Source organism: Dunckerocampus dactyliophorus, chromosome 1 (genome assembly GCF_027744805.1).
Source record: "Dunckerocampus dactyliophorus isolate RoL2022-P2 chromosome 1, RoL_Ddac_1.1, whole genome shotgun sequence".
Classification (NCBI taxonomy): Eukaryota; Metazoa; Chordata; class Actinopteri; order Syngnathiformes; family Syngnathidae; genus Dunckerocampus; species Dunckerocampus dactyliophorus.
In genome coordinates, this window is record NC_072819.1 from 16804284 (window position 1) to 16823136 (window position 18853).

The 18853-nt window shown below is 42.6% G+C and overlaps 1 protein-coding gene across 1 annotated transcript; it reads right to left on the reverse strand.

The window, feature by feature from the left end:
• Window positions 1–163: 163 nt before the first annotated feature.
• LOC129180863 (SUZ domain-containing protein 1-like) lies at window positions 164–18192 on the reverse strand. Its single transcript, XM_054775157.1, has 4 exons — window positions 18074–18192; window positions 17013–17062; window positions 13117–13389; window positions 164–2716 (listed from the first exon to the last, which is right to left on the reverse strand). Exons 1-4 carry the CDS (start codon window positions 18119–18121, stop codon window positions 2602–2604), a joined length of 486 nt encoding a protein of 161 aa, XP_054631132.1. The 5' UTR covers window positions 18122–18192; the 3' UTR covers window positions 164–2601.
• Between the last annotated feature and the right edge of the window lie 661 nt (window positions 18193–18853).

Sequence of the window (18853 nt, forward strand, 5' to 3'; positions counted from 1 at the left end):
AGAGCTCTTGAGAGCTGCCAATTCCATCTCTGTGTCAACATTGATTGGAGAGGGACAGAAACAGCCTAACCACCCATCTACCAAACCAGAAACTGGACAGCTAGCCATGGCCCGGGATGGGAAGATGCGAGTTGATATTGGGAAGCAACTAATCTTTCCCCCATAGATTGCAACCACCCTCATGCCAGACATGGTGCTATGGTCCCCTTCACTAAAGGTGGTCTACATCATAGAGCTCACGGTCCCATTGGAGGATTCCACTGAAGAGGCTTACGAACGAAAGGAACTGTGCTATACAGATCTGGCAGCAGATGCACAACAAGGATGGAAGGCCAAGGTCCATGCAGCTGAAGGATGCAGAGCAGGGGTGTCCAAACTATTTAGATTAAGGGCCGCATACTGAAAAATCAAAAGATGCGGGGGCCGGTTTGACTTTTTTATTTTTTCTTTTTTAAACCATCCCAAACAAAATATTTAATATCATGTATGTGTATGTGTGTGTGTATATATATATATATTTACACATATAAAATATATTCATTTTATCAGTGACAAAGCATACTATTATTAATATTATGAACTGTTTCTCCTTACATTACTTTTTTTTTTTTTACAAATATTTCAACGTTCTTTTACGTTTTTTTCTCATACTAGTATGGCTTATTCTCATAATATTTAGACTTTATCATAACATTATTGCATTCACCCAACCTGATGTTCCTAAAATTTCAACTTAATTCTTTGTTTGGTTTGTTTCTTATACTACAACTTTTTTCCTATAATATTTCAACTTTATGCTATTTTCTTCAGTTAAAATAATGACTTTACTCCCTTAATATTTTTTTGTTATTCTTGTAAAATTACTGGATTTTTTTCAATTTTTGTTGTTTTTAAAAAAAATGTATCGCTTAATCGTACTTTTAGAATAGTGCAGTGGCGGGCCCCCAGGCCGCACTTTGGACACCCCTGATGCAGAGGTTTTGTGGCTTCCTCTACCATCAGGCTTATGAAAGACCTTGGCTCTGCGACAGACAATAAGATCAGTCTCCGAAGTGACCGAAAGAAGCAGCCAGTGGCTATGGATCAAGCGCAAGGACCCTTGCTGGGCTCAAAGCAGAGGGGGACACACCTGGGATGCCAGGTGTTGCTGATGAACTCTCTGGAGGTGTCATGGGCCTATCATGAAAACACCAATGAAGGAGGGCACCCACCTGACAACCCTAAAGAAGTTTTGAACCCAGCCCCTTCTTTCCTACCCTTAATCAGGGGTATGCCGTGGAAGGCTGAGCGATTCATACACACATTCATATTCACAATTTTTATTTCAGCAAATCATTTTTATTAAATCTTAGGCAGTTTGAGTCCTGCAAGCCTTATATTTCAGCGCCAGGAAGGAAATAAGCAATACAGGTGCGTACATCCTGTATACCACAGAACTAACTCATATGGCTTTCTTGAAATCTGTCGTCAAAAAGGTAGGATGGTGAAATGGACACAACATTCCTTGACTGACTTCTTGTCCTTTCTTAATTCCAGCAGTAAAGTATTGCACAAGGAGTGACGTAAACATTTCCGACAGCGGCGGCGATGTTGGATTTGAGTTCATACTAGGACGCGTAAATGCTCCTGTGCTGTGTTTAGGGAGCAAGAATAAGAATACAATCACATTCCCAGTTCATTCTGTCCATCTGGAGACGCTAAAAGCATAGCTGGAAAATTCACACCATAAAAGCTTTGAATATCAATGAAGAAAGTCCTTATGTACAAAATAACTTGGAGGGGTAAACTTTGTTCTTTGATTAAAAATACTGCTGACATTGCTGTCAAGTAAGTTTAAAAAGGCAGTGGAGACACTTGATAGTCCAAGGACATTAATGGAAGTCAAAAGAAAATAACCTAAGTTAAAAGCAACAAATGTGCTGGCTTAGCGACAACGATGGCTGTTTTGCAGATTTAAACAGTACAGGCAGGGCTCACGAGTGCACCTTCAAAACAATCTAACCTTGCGTTGCAGCAAAGGCTGCAGTTGGTCAGCTTGTACAAGTAGTACATGATTCAGAGGGTGCACGGCCCACCTTCTCCTTTGATTTGGTATCAATGTTTGCAATATAAGTGACTGTTGAAACACTGATTAGTTCCAGTTCCAACCACCCCATTATTTGCTGATGAAGGACGCTAACAAACCAAATAGTTGAAAGGTGTCCTCGTAGGTCATCAAGTGGACTCACAACAAAACACTGCCCCTGGAGTTCATTCATCTCAAATAACAGCTTCCCTCGTAGAAGTCTAAAAAAAAAAGGTTAAAAAGCACAAATAAAAAAAAGTGACGTCTTGACTATTATTGCTGGGGGGAGGTCTTGTTTTGCTATGGCCCCCACACTCCTCCTCTTTGCTAGTCTTTGCTTCCACCTGCTTGACGGGCGGGTGGTGGGCTGGGCTTAGAGGCTGAGTGAGGCGTTTTCCTGTTAAAGGGATCATCACAGTGAGTCCACATAGTCACAGTGTCACGGTGGGAGAGCAGAGGCCCGATCAGATTACTTCCTTCTGGAGTCTGGAAGGAGGTCTGGAGCTTAGTGTTGGTTTGGCCCGACCAGGTCCGACTTATCTGTGCTGTCGGAAGCCTCGGGTGCCGTCGGGACTGTTTGGCTGTCTGACTGTGTGGTTGCTGGACCTGCTGTCCCCGTCTGAAGGTGACGTAGAGCTGTTGCGAGCGGGCCTGGTGGAAAAACACAAACATTCTGTGTGACTTAGATTCCCAAAGTGGGGTGCGTAAATAAAAATCAAAAACTGCTTGTTAATCGTTTTTTATTTAAAAATGTAAATATCCTGTGACTTCAGTCTCTCAAATGTGAATATTTTTTTACCGTAATTTATTGTATATAAGCCACTACTTTTACTTAAACCTTGAACCCAGCAGCTTACACAGGTGTGCAGCGGCTAATTTATGGCTAAATTCTCATCTACTGACATCTCCTTTACTTTAAAATTAATACTGTGCCGCTTGAGGGTCAGCGAGAAGGCACTCACAACGATAACCCATTGGTTACCAGTGGAGGTCAATGTGTATATACAGGTATACCCAACATCAGAGCGTAACGGTCTGACTTACGGTGTCGTCTTTGAAAGACACTTTACCAACACCACTAAATTCAGCATACTTCATACTCAAAAGTAGGGCTGGGCCATACGGACCAAAAGTCACATCAATCACATATATTTATGTTTTAATATCGATATACAATATATATCCAGATATTTTTCAAGCAAAGTGAGTTTACACAAAATCCAAACCAAATATGCGAGTCAAGTTGTTTTATTCAAATAAATACTTAACATGAGCATGTTTTTTTTTTTTTATTTTAAAGCTGATTAAGAAAGATCTTTATGATAATAAACCTTTAGATTAGAGCATAGCTAATAAATGAACAAAATATGATGGAGGGCCTGGTTTAAAAGGAAATTTTAAAATGTGAGCAACTTAAAAATACTTTCAATTGAACAGTAGTATTTTTTAGGTAAACATTTTTAGAAGACACAAGCATGTCCTTATTTTTTGCCAGGAACACCAACCTGTCAATTGCATCAGGCTTAGCAACTGTCTGTCTGACCTCCTTGTACATTTGTGGTAGGGATGTCCCGATCTAATCTTCAGGATCAGGATCAGCTGCCGATTCGCTGTATTTGTGAAGATCGGATAATATTGGCTTCCGCCATGAGATCGGGCCGATCCGGTTGCCGTATCACGCTCGTAACTCAGCCACACTCCAACGTGGTAGGTGCAGTAATGCACCTCCAAAGCTGGTTGCCACTCCATTCACGCCACGCGCAAGAAGAAGAAAACGCAACACCACCATGCAGACGTATCTGCAAGTTCATGTTCATGTTGGATATTCGGCTCCGTAGCTACAGTGGTAGTATGACATCCCATTAGAAAAGTTAGCTAAGCTACATCCATTTCTCAATGACTGGAGAAAATGGGCCAATGATGCATTGCATCAATAAATGGAAGGATTTTGGCATTTTATTCACTAACCCAAATAGTACACACTATGCTGGTAAAATAAATGGAAAAGGTAAAAAACAGAATTCTAAAAAAATGAAAACGGGGAAAAAAGGAATTTGGGGAAAAAACAAAACTGATTTCATAGAGCACTAAGAGAGGTGTTAAAAAAAGTCATATAATCTAAATCACACCACAAATTGATCTATAACCATGTCAAATGATCAGATGTTTTTTGCACGCCCCTTTTTTCTAATTCTATCTTTTATTGGGTGGACTTTTGTTAGATTAGGGACCTGACTCTCAGGTTTGTTACATAAGCCATACAATATTGTTGGTCATGCTGTGTAATAAAAAAGTAAATTCGACAATACTTTGGTTGCATTATTTTTAATGCTTCGAAGGGCTACAGTATTTTCACCATATTCAATTCCACAATTCACGTTTGTAACAAACGCATATTATTATTAAAAAAAAAAAAAAAAACAATCAGTACGGGATTGGATAGACTATAAAAAAAATTTGGATTGGATTGAAAGACAAAAAATGTGGATCAGGACATCCCTAATTTGTGGTAGAGCTTGTGCTATATTGTGACTGCGAACCTGGCTGAACATTGCGAGTTCATTGTTTTCAGCAGGTTTTTAAAGCCGCTTTTTCCATTGTTGTTGCAACGGGGACCATATAGGACACGTCTTTATAACAGCACACCACTTTGCTTTTCCTTTCATGCAACTTCACACATTCCTCATATTGGAGTTTGGGCCACGTTTTAAGGTGGTGAAAAAGATTTTTTTAATGCTCTGAATTCGATGTACCTCCACATTACTGAGCTACCGTTTATTCCTAGCTGTCGCTTCGACTGGAGCCGTCGGGCTTCTGCTCCGCCCCTCCTCCTGCATGCAGGGATGAGTGAGAGAGCACAAATCCAGTCTATCGATATCAACAATATGGTTGGTTTGAATATTGTGCTTAAAGTAAATACCTTTTATTTTAAAAATATTGGCATATTGCCCAGCGCTACTTAAAAGGCGTATGTACAAACACAATAGTGAATATACAAATACACACTGGGATCTCTACTTACGAACATCCGACTCGCGAACATTCAGAGATATGAACGCACGCTGACTGGTCTATATTTTCATGTACTTTGCCTTGTAGTAACTCAATATTTATACTGCTACATGCTTGACCAGTAGAGGGCACTGTGACACTGCTAATGGGACCAACAGGTAGAGGAAGAAGGTGGGGAGAGAGTGTAAAGGAGATATGGAAAGCTAAATTGTAGCTGTACGATGCAACCCGGACAGAGCTTGTGATTAAAGTTTATGAAGAGTTAATAGGCCTGCTTAATTCTACACCACCCACAGAACACTACCTCTTTTAGAAGAGTCTAACCACGACAACGCTTTGGCCTTTTTTTCAATAACTCCTCCTCCTCCACAACGACGTATGCTCGACCACTCCTCTTCAAAGGTAAATAACATTTATCATTACATATTATTATATCATTTTTATTATTGTTTTTTTTTTCATTAAGTATCCCCGTTTCATATTACTACTGCATCCAAATTCATATTTACATACATACGCATATACTGTATATGTATACACGTACATGTAGTACCTATATCATTGGTAATATTACCTTTTGTTGGACTTACGAACAAATCGACTTGCGAACGGTTGTCTGGAACCAATTGTGTTCGTAAGTTGGGGACCTAGTGTAATTGTATGATGTTGTGTCTCATTGTTTAGTTACATTGTACAGTTGCTTCCCTTTTGTGCAGCAATTTTTTGCATCAGTTCAGATTTTGTAGAGTGTAAAAGCAAATGTTTTGCCTCAATTTCTTGTCTAAGATGAGATGATTATAAGTCTTTGCAGATTTTAATGCCGGTTATGTTGTAATTGGTTTTAGTATATACAGTATGTGGTCAGCGTCGGGTTCAGCAGCCACAAACAATACATTGGTAAAGGCTACCCTCTGGTGGTGAGCACATGCATTACATGTCAGTTCCCTTCCTCTTCTTGCATTGACGAATATTATGTGTAACTTGCTGACTGGCACCTTGTGGCTTTGTGTTGCCTATTCTGTTGTTTGGCTAACTGCTGAAAACGGTAGGGTTTTTGTCCTGGAGGATTGTGCAAAGGTTCTGGGGCACCGGGTACATGACTTCTTTTCAGATGTCTGAAGGGGTACGGGACTGTGAATGTGTTTATGACTGTGTGTGTGTTTCTGCCTTAAGAGATCCTTCTTGTCATGCACTTTCATTCAATGGCTGGGGTGCATGAATGTAGGTGGTATTTGCCACAGAATATTCATTTTACACCATTTTACAATTGTCATCTTTGTTCCATAAATTAGCCTAAAATGTCAACGTTATACAAAAAGAGGAACATTTGTTGCTTGTGACCAAAAATGTCTCATTGAAAATGCCATTTTATGGCATATTTATCATAACAAACTAATATAGTCCTTTAACATTTCTGTCTGTACAACTGGCTTTCCATTTTCATTTTTATATTTGTTCAGAAGATGGCAGTACTTTTTTCCCCGTTTAAGAGCATGCAGCAACATTTCTCGCCTTTTAATATTTTCTGCTAGGGGGCCTTGCTACTTAAATTCTAAGCATGTGTTGCTATTCATGTTGGATAACGGTGTGTATGGAAATAAAAACATTTTAAACTGTTTTCTTGTTTTAGGTTACAAAAACATTACCAGTGGAGCTGTATAAACATATTGCCTTTAAAGGGTTACAACTAGGGATCAGGCCGATCCGGTTGCTGTATAACGTTAACCCTGGGCCACACTCCAACATGGTAGGTGCGGCAATGCGCCTCAAAGCTGGTTGCCACTCGACTCCCGCCACCCGCAAGAAAGAGAAAAAAGAAAGCGCAACACCACCATGCCACATGTCCGCGGTGTACCGTGGAGAAGTTAGTTTCATGTTGGACAATAGATATTTGGCTCCGTAGCTACAGCGGTAGTCACGCCTCATTGTGCCCGGACTGCTGTGTCGGCAGTGGCCACCAATGTTTCCTCAAATTTTTCAAGTATCTGAGCATACACAAAAACAACCTGAGCATTCCTTGGACCTCTGTGAGCGGCATCAGATGTGCACACTGTAGTATCGCAAAACCTGAGTTTGTTCAAAACCTGAGAACGGAGAACTTCTGATTTAGTTTGAGTGGTTTCGAACACACGGCAAGGAGGATTCCACAATGTAGCTTTCTTTATTCTATATCTCAGACAAAATAAGCCATGGTCTCATACAATTAACCATCTGAGTCTTGGAGAAAATCCCTAGTTTACTATTTTATTTTCACTTTATTATCTTGTTTACCATTTCTATTGTTAAATAGGTATACTTCCATCCATCCATCCATCTTCTACCGCTTATCCGAGATCGGGTCGCGGGGGCAACAGCCTAAGCAGGGAGGCCCAGATTTTCCTCTCCCCGGCCACTTCGTCCAGCTCCTCCCGGCGGATCCCGAGGTGTTCCCAGGCCAGTTGGGAAACATAGTCTCTCCAACGTGTCCTGGGTCTTCCCCGAGGCCTTTTACCGGTCGGACTTGCCCTGAACACCTCCCCAGGGAGGCGTCCGGGAGGCATCCTGACCAGATGCCCAAGCCACCTCATCTGGCTCCTCTCAATGCGGAGGAGCAGCGGTTCTACTCCGAGTCTCTCCCAGATGACAGTGCTTCTCACCCTATCGCTAAGGGAGAGCCCAGCCACCCTACGGAGAAAACTCATTTCGGCCGCTTGTACCCGCGATCTTGTCCTTTCGGTCATTACCCAAAGCTCATGACCATAGGTGAGGGTAGGAACGTAGATCGACCAGTAAATTGAGAGCTTTGCCTTTTGGCTTAGCTCTCTTCACCACAACAGACCGATGTAGAGTCCGCATCACTGCAGACGCCGCACCAATTCGCTTATCGATCTCGCGTTCCATCCTTCCCTCACTCGTGAATAAGACCCCAAGGTACCTAAACTCTTCCACTTGGGGCAGGATCTCATCCCCGACCTGGAGATGGCATTCCACCCTTTTCCGGGCGAGAACCATGGACTCGGACTTGGAGGTGCTGATTCTCATCCCGGCCGCTTCGCACTCGGCTGCGAACCGATCCAGTGAAAGTTGAAATTCACGGCTTGATGAAGCCAGCAGGACCACATCATCTGCAAAAAGCAGAGACTCAATCCTGCAGCCACCAAACCGGAACCCCTCGACGCCCTGGCTGTGCCTAGAAATTCTGTCCATAAAAATAATGAACAGAATTGGTGACAAAGGGCAGCCCTGGCGGAGTCCAACCTTCACTGGAAACGGGTCCGACTTACTGCCGGCAATGCGAACCAAACTCTGACACCGGTCATACAGGGAACGAACAGCTTGAATTAGCTGGTCCGATACCCCATACTCCCGGAGTACTCCCCACAAAATTCCTCGAGGAACACGGTCGAATGCCTTCTCCAAGTCCAAAAAACACATGTAGACTGGTTGGGCAAACTCCCATGCACCCTCAAGGACCCTGCTGAGAGTGTAGAGCTGGTCCACAGTTCCACGACCAGGACGAAAACCACACTGCTCCTCCTGAATCCGAGATTCAACTATCCGGCGGATCCTCCTCTGCAGAACCCCTGAATAGACCTTACCAGGGAGGCTGAGAAGTGTGATTCCACGATAGTTGGAACACACCCTCCGGTCCCCCTTCTTAAAAAGGGGAACCACCACCCCGGTCTGCCAATCCAGAGGCACTGCCCCAATGTCCACGCTATGCTGCAGAGTCGTGTCAACCAAGACATGCCTACAGCATCCATGGCCTTAAGGAACTACGGGCGGATCTCATCCACCCCCGGGGCCCTGCCACCGAGGAGCTTTTTGACAACCTCAGCAACCTCAGCCCCAGAGATAGGAGAGCCCACCGTGGAGTCCCCAGGCTCTGCTTCCTCGTAGGAAGACGTGTCGGTGGGATTGAGGAGGACTTCGAAGTATTCTTTCTACCGATCCACAACATCCCAAGTTGAGGTCAGCAGCACACCATCCCCACCATACACGGTGTTGACTGTGCACTGCTTCCCCCTCCTGAGACGCCGAATGGTGGTCCAGAATCTCTTCAAAGCCGTCCGGAAGTCGTTCTCCATGGCTTCTCCGAACTCCTCCCATGTCTGAGTTATTGCCTCAGCGACTGCCAGAGCCGCAGACCGCTTGGCCTGCCGATACCTGTCAGCTGCTTCCGGAGTCCCATGAGCCAAAAAGGCCCGATAGGACTCCTTCTTCATCTTGACGGCATCCCTCACCACTGGTGTCCACCAACGGGTTCTGGGATTACTGCCACGGCAGGTACCAACCACCTTACGGCCACAGCTCCAATCAGCTGCCTCGACAATAGAGGCACGGAACATGGCCCATTCAGACTCAATGTCCGCCACCTCCCTCGGAACATGGTCGAAGCTCTCCCGGAGGTGGGAGTTGAAACTCCTTCTGACAGGGGACTCTGCCAGTCGTTCCCAGCAGACCCTCACAATACGTTTGGGCCTGCCAGGTCTGACCGGCATCCTCCCCCACCATCGGAGCCAACTTACCACCAGGTGGTGATCAGTTGACAGCTCTGCCCCTCTCTTCACCCGAGTGTCCAAAACATATGGCCACAAGTCCGATGATACGACCACAAAGTGAATCATGGAAGTGCGGCCTAGGGTGTCCTGGTGCCAAGTGCACGTGGACACCCTTATGCTAGAACATTGTGTTTGTTATCGACAATCTGTGACGAGCACAGAAGTCCAATAACAAAGCACCGCTCGGGTTCAGATCAGGGGGGCCGTTCCTCCCAATCACGCCTCTCCAAGTCTCACTGTCGCTGCCAACGTGAGCATTGAAGTCCCCCAGCAGAACAAGGGAATCGCCTGAGGGAGCACTCTCCAGTACTTCCTCTAGAGACTCCAAAAAAGGTGGGTATTCTGAACTGCTGTTTGGCGCATAAGCACAAACAACAGTCAGGACCCGTCCCCCCACTCGAAGGCGGAGGGAAACTACCCTCTCGTTCACCGGGTTAAACTCCAACATGCCGGCCACAAGCCGGGGCGCAACAAGAATTGCCACCCCTGCCCGTCGCCTCTCACTGCTGGCAACGCCAAAGTGGAACAAGGTCCAACCCCTCTCAAGAGGACTGGTTCCAGAGCCCTTGCTGTGTGTTGAGGTGAGTCCGACTATATCTAGCCGGAACTTCTCAACCTCATGCACCAGCTCAGGCTCTTTCCCTACCAGAGAGGTGACATTCCATGTCCCTAGAGCTAGTTTCTGCAGCTGAGGATTGGACCGCCAAGGTCCCCGCCTTCGGCTGTCACCCAGCTCACTCTGCACCCGACCCCTTTGGCCCCTCCCATGAGTGGTGAGCTCATTGGAGGGGTAGGTATACTTTAATTTCCTTATTTGACTTTCACTTTTAAAGCAGCCCGTTGTGGCACTATTTCATCCTGAAAATGTACTTGAAATTGATGCCATGTTTGTTGTATATGTTTACTTTTGTCTATATTTAAATAAAATAAAATTAACTCACAACCAACTTTTCGTTCCCTTCAGCAACACAAGCTCAGCATAACACTTCCTATATGCCGTATGTCCGGCCATCAAAATAAAAGCAGGGCAGTAAAACATTCACAGTTACGCCACACATTCAGTCCACTATTTTCACTCAGAAAACTAGCATGGTACTTCGGCTTTGCAGCATGTTTTATAAAGCAGCGCTTTTGCAGACGCTGTTGCTCTGTTCGTTTGTTTCGCCATAATACAGGGTTAGCAAGCAGCATTAGCTATGTGCTAACCTGCCATAAACAGCAGCATGTACCATGTAACGCGCTGTTAATAAATTGATTGGCTGTGGTAGTAAATAGGTGCATTGATTTCACAGAGCCTACCCAGGAAAGAAGTTCCGGTAATGTTTAAAATGATCAAAATACGGCAAAATAGTATTACATATAATCATGAATGTACCTGTTAGTGCATGGCCACAGCATGTACAGTGGGGCAAAAAAGTATTTAGTCAGCCACCAATTGCGCATGTTCTCCCACATTAAAGATGAGTGAGGTTTCCAATTTTCATCATAGGTATACCTCAACTATGAGACAAATTGAGAAAAAAAATCCAGAAAATCACATTGTCTTATTTTTAAAGAATTTATTTGCAAATGATGGTGGAAAATAAGAAAAGTTAATCTCAATACTTTGTTATATACCCTTTGTTGGCAATGGCAGAGGTCAAACGTTTGCTGTAAGTCTTCGCAAGGTTTTCACACACTGTTACTGGTATTTTGGCGCAGATCTCCTCTAGAGCAGTGATGTTTTGCGGCTGTCGCTGGGCAACACGGACTTTCCACTCCCTCCAAAGACTTTCTATGGAGTTGAGATCTGGAGACTGGCTAGGCCACCCCAGGACCCTCAAATGGTTCTTAAGAAGCCAGTCCTTCGTTGCCCGGGCGGTGTGGATCATTATCATGCTGAAAGACCCAGCCACGTTTCATCTTCAATGCCCTTGCTGATGGAATGAGGTTTTCACTCAAAATCGATACATGGCCCCGTTCATTCTTTCCTTTACACAGATCAGTCGTCCTGGTCCCTTTGCAGATAAACAGCCCCAAAGCATGATGTTTCCACCCCACAGTAGGTATAGTGTTCTTTGGATTCAACTCAGCATTGTTTTTCCTCCAAACACAATAAGTTGAGTTTCTACCAAAAAGTTGTATTTTGATTTCATCTGACCATATCACATTCTCCCAATCCTCTTCTGGATCATTCAAATACTCTCTAGCAAACTTCAGACGAGCCTGGACATGTACTGGCTTAAGCAGGGGGACATGTCTGGCACTACAGGGTTTCAGTCCCTGGCAGCATAGTGTGTTACTGATGGTAGCCTTTTACTTTGGTCCCACCTCTCTGCAGGCCATTCACAAGGTCCCCTTATGTGGTTCTGGGATTTTTGCTCACCGTTCTCCTGATCATTTTGAGATCTTGTGTGGAGCCCCAAATCGAGGGACATCATCAGTGGTCTTGTACGTCCTCCACTTTATAATAATTGCTCCCACAGTTGATTTCTTCACACCAAGCTGCTTACCTATTGCAGATTCAGTCTCCTTGTGGACAGGTGTCTTTTATACTGATAATGACTTCAAATATGTGCCATTAGTACAGGTAACGAGTAGAGGACAGAGGAGCCTCTTAAAGAAGAAGTTACAGGTCTGTGAGAACCAGAAATCGTGCTTATTTGTAGGTGACCAAATACTTATTTTCCATCATAATTTGCAAATAAATTCTTTAAAAATGAGACAACATGATTTTCTGGATTTTTTTTTTTCATTTTGCCTCTCATAGTTGAGGTATACCTATGATGAAAATTGGAGACCTCATCTTTTCAGTGGGAGAACATGCACAATTGGTGGCTGACTAAATACTTTTTGCCCCACTGTATACTGTAAAAACAATGAATCGTTGCTGGAGGTTTTTTAGAGGGCTTTATAGTTGAAGTAGTTGTGTCGCATGACGTGCATTGTTAGTTCCCTCATGCGAACTGTCTTTCTCCCTTTAGAACGCACAGAAAAGGGAAAGACCTGTGCTCATCTTTCACATAAGAATTGTGGATGATTTTTTAAAAAGTGCAGTTTTCCTTAGGGAAAAGGGTTTCAAATGGAGTGGGGAAAAAGGACAAAGTAAGATGCCAAAAACGTATCACTTCCACATAGAATGGAAGGAGAACTTTTTTTCCACTGCAGCAAGTCAGACAAGCCATGACTGACTCCATGCAGTGCTAAGGTAATGTACTCTAAGCTAATGTCTCATCAATGTAACATTACTGATGTCTAGTGACGAAAATACTACATATAACTTATCTTTCAGTATTTTTTGACTAATAATGAGCCATAGTCAACCATGAAAGAGCAATCATTATTATTATTATTATTTTATGCAATAGAGCGAGTGATCAATGTCAGAACCACAATGTAGCGAAGGATGACACAAAATAAAGGTTGTCTGATGGTGACAGTTTGATCCTGGAACAGATCATTTCTATGTCAACAGTCTTAATAAGCGCCGAGTGTGTGAGGTGTAAACTGGACACATACCTTTCAATGCTGTTCTTGTCCTGAGCTGTCTCCTCTGGGCAGGCGCTCCCCAAAATCCTCTTCCTGGCTTCGGCGTACTCGGCCTCCCGCTGAGCCAAGGACTTTACCTGGGGAGTGGGCCGGTTCTGGCTCAAGGGCGAGCCCAGCGAGCCGTTATTGGTTGGCCGCTTCAAGATGCGGATCTGTGGAGGAGGTGCTGAAGGTAGAGATTCGTCCTGGATGACCATGGCCGTCCTCATTGGCGAGCGGGAAGAAAGGTGGTTACTTGACTCTCTGGAAACAACACAGTCAGCAAACTCAAGGGGTGTGGTCTCAACTTGAACAAGGTGCAAAAACACAACGTAAAAGATGGCATCATAGAAAGAACAATACTCCAACAATGTATGTTTTATATGTCATCTCTCTGTAGACAACCACAATGAAGCATAATGTTTCAAAGTGTAATTGTCAGCCGAGAGCTTAAATTAATAAATCAGTTTCTCAAACCATTGACAAAGATTTGATTAAACTTGTTAAAATTTAATGTGACATTTATGTTTGTTTTTATATGCTGGCAGGTTATAGGCCAATGCTGTTCCTTTTTGAATGTATAGTTACCTCTTGGCAGCTGGTACTGCAATATGAATTCTGTGCAAAAAGATGTTGGAAGCACAATGATCCTTAAAGGAAAACCACACCCTTTTTTTATATATTTTTTTATTTTGCCCATCATCCACAATCCTTATGTGAGACATGAGTGCATATGTCGTTCTCTTTTCTGTGCGCTGTAAATGCATAAAAACAGATAAAAAGAGTCAGCTCATTACTGCACGTATGGAAGATACAGTCAAACCCGTCTATAGCGGCCACTAGAGGGAGTCTGCAAAAGTGGCCGTTATAGACAGGTGGCCTCTATAGACAGGTTGGCGTCCAGTTTGAATGTTGACCAGTAGAGGAAAAAAAAGGGAAAATAATAATAATAATAATAACGTTGACCAGTAGAGGGCACTGCGGACTGCGGATAAAAGTTGTACAGCAGTACTAGGCTTGTTATTATCATGGTACATGGTTTTAATTCATCCTGAACATGCATATGAATCAAACAGTAGCACATCACATAGTACAATTCACAATTTTGCATGTCCAAAAAGGAGTAGGAAGAAGCAAAGCTTATTTAATCCTACCCCTCATCAGTTTCACATCAGTTGCAATACATTTATTCACCTCTTCTTCTTCCAAGTGTACTTTGTAGGTCTACATGACAACGTAGTGCAATCATAGCCAAGGTTTTTACTTACTAAAAGGAAGCTAGAAGCTTAATAATAACTGATAGAATATATCCACGACCCACAGAACAAAGCTGTGCTAGTAATGTCTTACGCTTGTTTTTAATATTTTACTTTTTACAGCTTTAGTTCATCAGGAAATGACGGTGGGCGTACCGAGCAGGAGAACTAGGCTCAGTGCTAGCTGTGAGTTTCGAGAGAGTTGGGAAGTGTGTTTATGTTGGCGTGGATGTAAAGTCCTGCAGTGTTCTCCGCTGTTAATAAAGCGATTAAAGTGGATCGGCGACGTGAGTCTCTCCTTCCCCACAACAAGCGGCATTACAGTATTGACCAGTGCACACCAGGAAATAAACGGTGTCATTTCTTACAGGCATTGGCTGGACAGCTATGTAGTGGGGCTTGTTTAACCTTTGCCTTGTGGGCAAGCAGGAAGGAGAGACGATGCTGAGAGATGTGTGTGTGTGTTCTGAGCTGCTGTCTGGTGGCCGCGTTCAGTAAATAAAGTTGGCAGAAGAAACAGGAGAAGTTTCCTTCTTTGCTTCGGAGCTGAATAACACTGACAAGTTAACAGACTAGTAGCGAACGGAAAGAAGACGGCTTTGTTTGTGTCGAATACAGAAGATGAGGACTTTGATGGATTTGTGGATGAGGATTGATGAAAAATAACGTGAGTACATTCTAAAATACTTCAATTAAGTACAACCGAACTCAGTTTTGCTCCCACTGCCGCATGCATGCTAGCGTATGTTTTTTTTTTATTGTAGCGTCGCTGGGAGCACGTCCTGTTCCCAGCCTACTTTGCGGTAATGTTTTGGTGCAAATGCTCTTAAAGTTACATGTTTGACCAGGAAATAGCAAGCTCAAAAGAAGACGGCTTTTTTATGTTGAACAACTGACAGTTTGTGTGGATCTTGTGAATGATTGTGACTGAGCTAGGACTCAGTAATTAAAGTCTACACACGACGGCTTCATTGATTGAAAAACGAAACTTTTTCGTGCATGAAGCTTCTACTTGAGTTGGTAATTTGGCCGCTATATGCAGTCAGATATTGACCAAGGGAGACAAAATGGGTGGCCGCTGGCTGCGTTAGACAGGTGACTGCTATACACAGGGTCTATAACATGTATATTTGCTGTGGGGGATTTTTCAGTGGCTGCTATAGGCAGGTGGCCGTTCTATAAAGGTGGCCGCTAAGACAGGTTTGACTGTACTTATTCCTCCTATAAAGTCGTCTGAAAAAGTCTCCAAAAAGCGCCAACAAGGCTCCATTTACATATAATGTGACATGTATATTAACCACGCTACAGCGACATTGTTATTATTATTATTAACATTGTTACGCTGATCGAACTACGTTACCGGTTTATGCACACTTAGCCATACCACACAGGCTAGCTACTAGCCGACTAGCGACTAGCTTCACCAGAGGACTCGCCCGTAGCGCATCAGCATCGCACACACAACGCATCAGACACTACCAAACAGTAAGACTACATATTCGAGATGTCACCACTGCTGCCGTGTTGTTATTTCTGAGTTTGGAAAAGTTAGCACGAGATGTAGGCGTTCGTTTCTACGACGTTGCTATGTGAAATCAATGCGCCGAGCAAGGAAGTTCCGGTAAAGCTTAGAATGGCTGAAATACGCAAAATACTGTAAGTATTACATGTTATCATGAATGTACCTATAACTACATGGTCACAGTATGTATATAAAACCATAAAACCTTGTTGGAGGTTTTTGGAGGTGTTTTAATAGCGGCCTTTGTAGATGGCATAGATGTATCTCATTACATGCACTACTGAGCTGTCACTTTTTGTACTTTTAAAAAAGCACAAAAAAAGAGATGTGTTCATGTTTCACATAAGGATTGTGGATGATGGACAAAATTTTTTTTAAAGTGCAGTTTTCCTTCAGATACTTGACGGTTAGAATCCAGCATAGATGTATCTCATTACATGCACTACTGAGCTGTCACTTTTTATACTTTTAAAAACGCACAAAAAAAGAGATGTGTTCATGTTTCACATAAGGATTGTGGATGATGGACAAAATTTTTTTAAAGTGCAGTTTTCCTTCAGATACTTGACGGTTAGAATCCATGCATCCTTCAATTTTCTATTCCGCTTATGCAAATTCACAGGTATTGGTATCAACTACTGAAATTCTGTTATCATCACAACCCTACTATATCAGTAAACTATAATATTAATCAATATTAATAATTCTATATATTACAATATAATAAAAGTTACACTTAAAAATACAACATAACTAGAGTAATAAATATATTAATTATGATGTATGTAATATGTAGTGAAATATAATAAATACAAATAAAGAGTTACATTTAATAATAAAACATGACTAGTAAGAATATATGAATGACCACATAACATCATTATGTATAGAAATTAAGCAGTCACATTTGAAAATGCTTTTCAAACCTTATAAACAACAAAAAACAAATTCAAGGTTGTTTCTTTTTTTTAAGCATTTCAGCCAGCTGTGGGAACTGTGTATGTTAAATAATGTGTCTTAAAGTGAGCTGGTCCAATTTAAACTTTCAAAACAAACATTTACAAATGAGTCTATTTCCTCCAAACGTTTAATAGATAAAAAATCCTTACTTTTCTCTCTGGCTGATTTTTAGCTTCTCCTCTAACCGCTTTTCCATTTCCTGCAGAGGGACGGGAGAAATGCAAACGTGTGAATGTAAACAAATTGCTCCATTGGGGATTTTCAAGAAAAGTAGTGGTGTGTATGTGGTGTATTGAGCAAGTCTGGCACTGGATGGAAAACAGGGTTGAGTTACATGCTATTTTTACATGCTTACATGGTGGGGGGCAGCTGTCAAGTCATGACATGAAAGTGTTCACCTATCTAACATTAGTCGCACCAAGCTCCAAAAAGTATGTGATATATGCCATAAAAAAGTGAACGTATGGCGTATGATAATGACAATGAACCTAGCATCTGTGGCTACGGCTGCTTCCGGCTCCTAGTCGGGCCGCGTTGATGACATCATCAACTAGCACTAAGCTAACCTGAGCGACAAACTTAATTCAGTGACAAAGAACTGTCGTTAAATAGTGGACAGCTTGTTGGGATAACAATGACCCCTAACACTGTTTGAAATGAGAGAGACACACACACATTTACTTGAGGAAAAGTTGGTCGCGGCACCACGCTGAATAAATGTGAGCTAAACGACCGACTACAACGGGGAGTTAAAATAGCGTTAATTTGCTATATCACGACTTTTCCTCGCAACCATTTCAACAGAGAGTATATTATTAAGTGGTTTACCAAATAGTGAGGCGACACGAGCCGGCGTTTGTCTTATATTCCCATGTTAGCATTAGCAACATTAGCTAAAGCAAAAATGAAACTTTATCGCCACCGGGTTAGCGTCATGTCACAAATGCTGTTAAGGTTACCGCTTGCTGATAGGTTAACTGAACCAGGTGTGGCGAGGTACAAAAGGCTTATTCGTAGCTTGTCATCAAGTTCATTCCGAGAGCTAACTTACTAGTAGCTCGCTAACTTTCCCCATTAGCCAAAGCATTAGCAAGAGCCACATTGCTGGCCCACCGGACTTGGAACACTAAGAATATGAATCTTTTTGGAACTTACTAAAGTGACTAAGAGAATGGTGTTCAAATTGATGTTGTGTTTTTAGTAGTTTTACCCCGTTATCAACAGCTTCTTCCCAACTTTCCGCCACCTCCTCATCCATGTTTCATGTTGGTGGAGATAGACACGCTGCTGCTCTGTTGGCTCCTCCACAGCCTCCTCTCTGCCCACAATGACGTCACTGTGACGGCTTCCCCCACGGCGTGACACACCCCACGAAGACACCCACCCACCAACATGACACGTACTGTACCGTAATGTTTTTTGAAAGTATTATAGGTACTTAGGTACATCGTATATCTCGTGAATTTCTCTTGGCAATAAAGCATCTATTTATCTACAGCTGATCCATTATTGAGTAGAAAAAAATGTAAATAAAAAGTCAACGAAAAAAGCAAATGTAAACAGTAATGAACGATGGACACAAGGACAACATGGTAAATTATTTATTTATTTCTGTACCTTAATTGATAAAGGTGGAGGTTAAATTTGGGTTCACGCTAGGGTTAGAGCTAAGGTCTTCAACCCTTTTTTGTGAGTACTTTCAGAAAAAGACTTTTACTAAATGAAAATGGCAGCTACTCATTTTTGTAACATTTATTTTAATAGGTTATTTCAAGACAAACAAAGTGAAAAAGCTTGTTTTGCAGGAACATTCACAAAATGTTGGTTTCCACAATTCCCATTTTTTTTAATGATATACATTATGTATATACGCTGTATTTCAGAATACATTTCTTTCTTGTTTATCTCATATTATTAACTGGAAACCTGAATGAAAACCAGGCTTTCAGGCACCACATGTGGTTGTGGGGGGGTTACCAGGTGCTTGCAG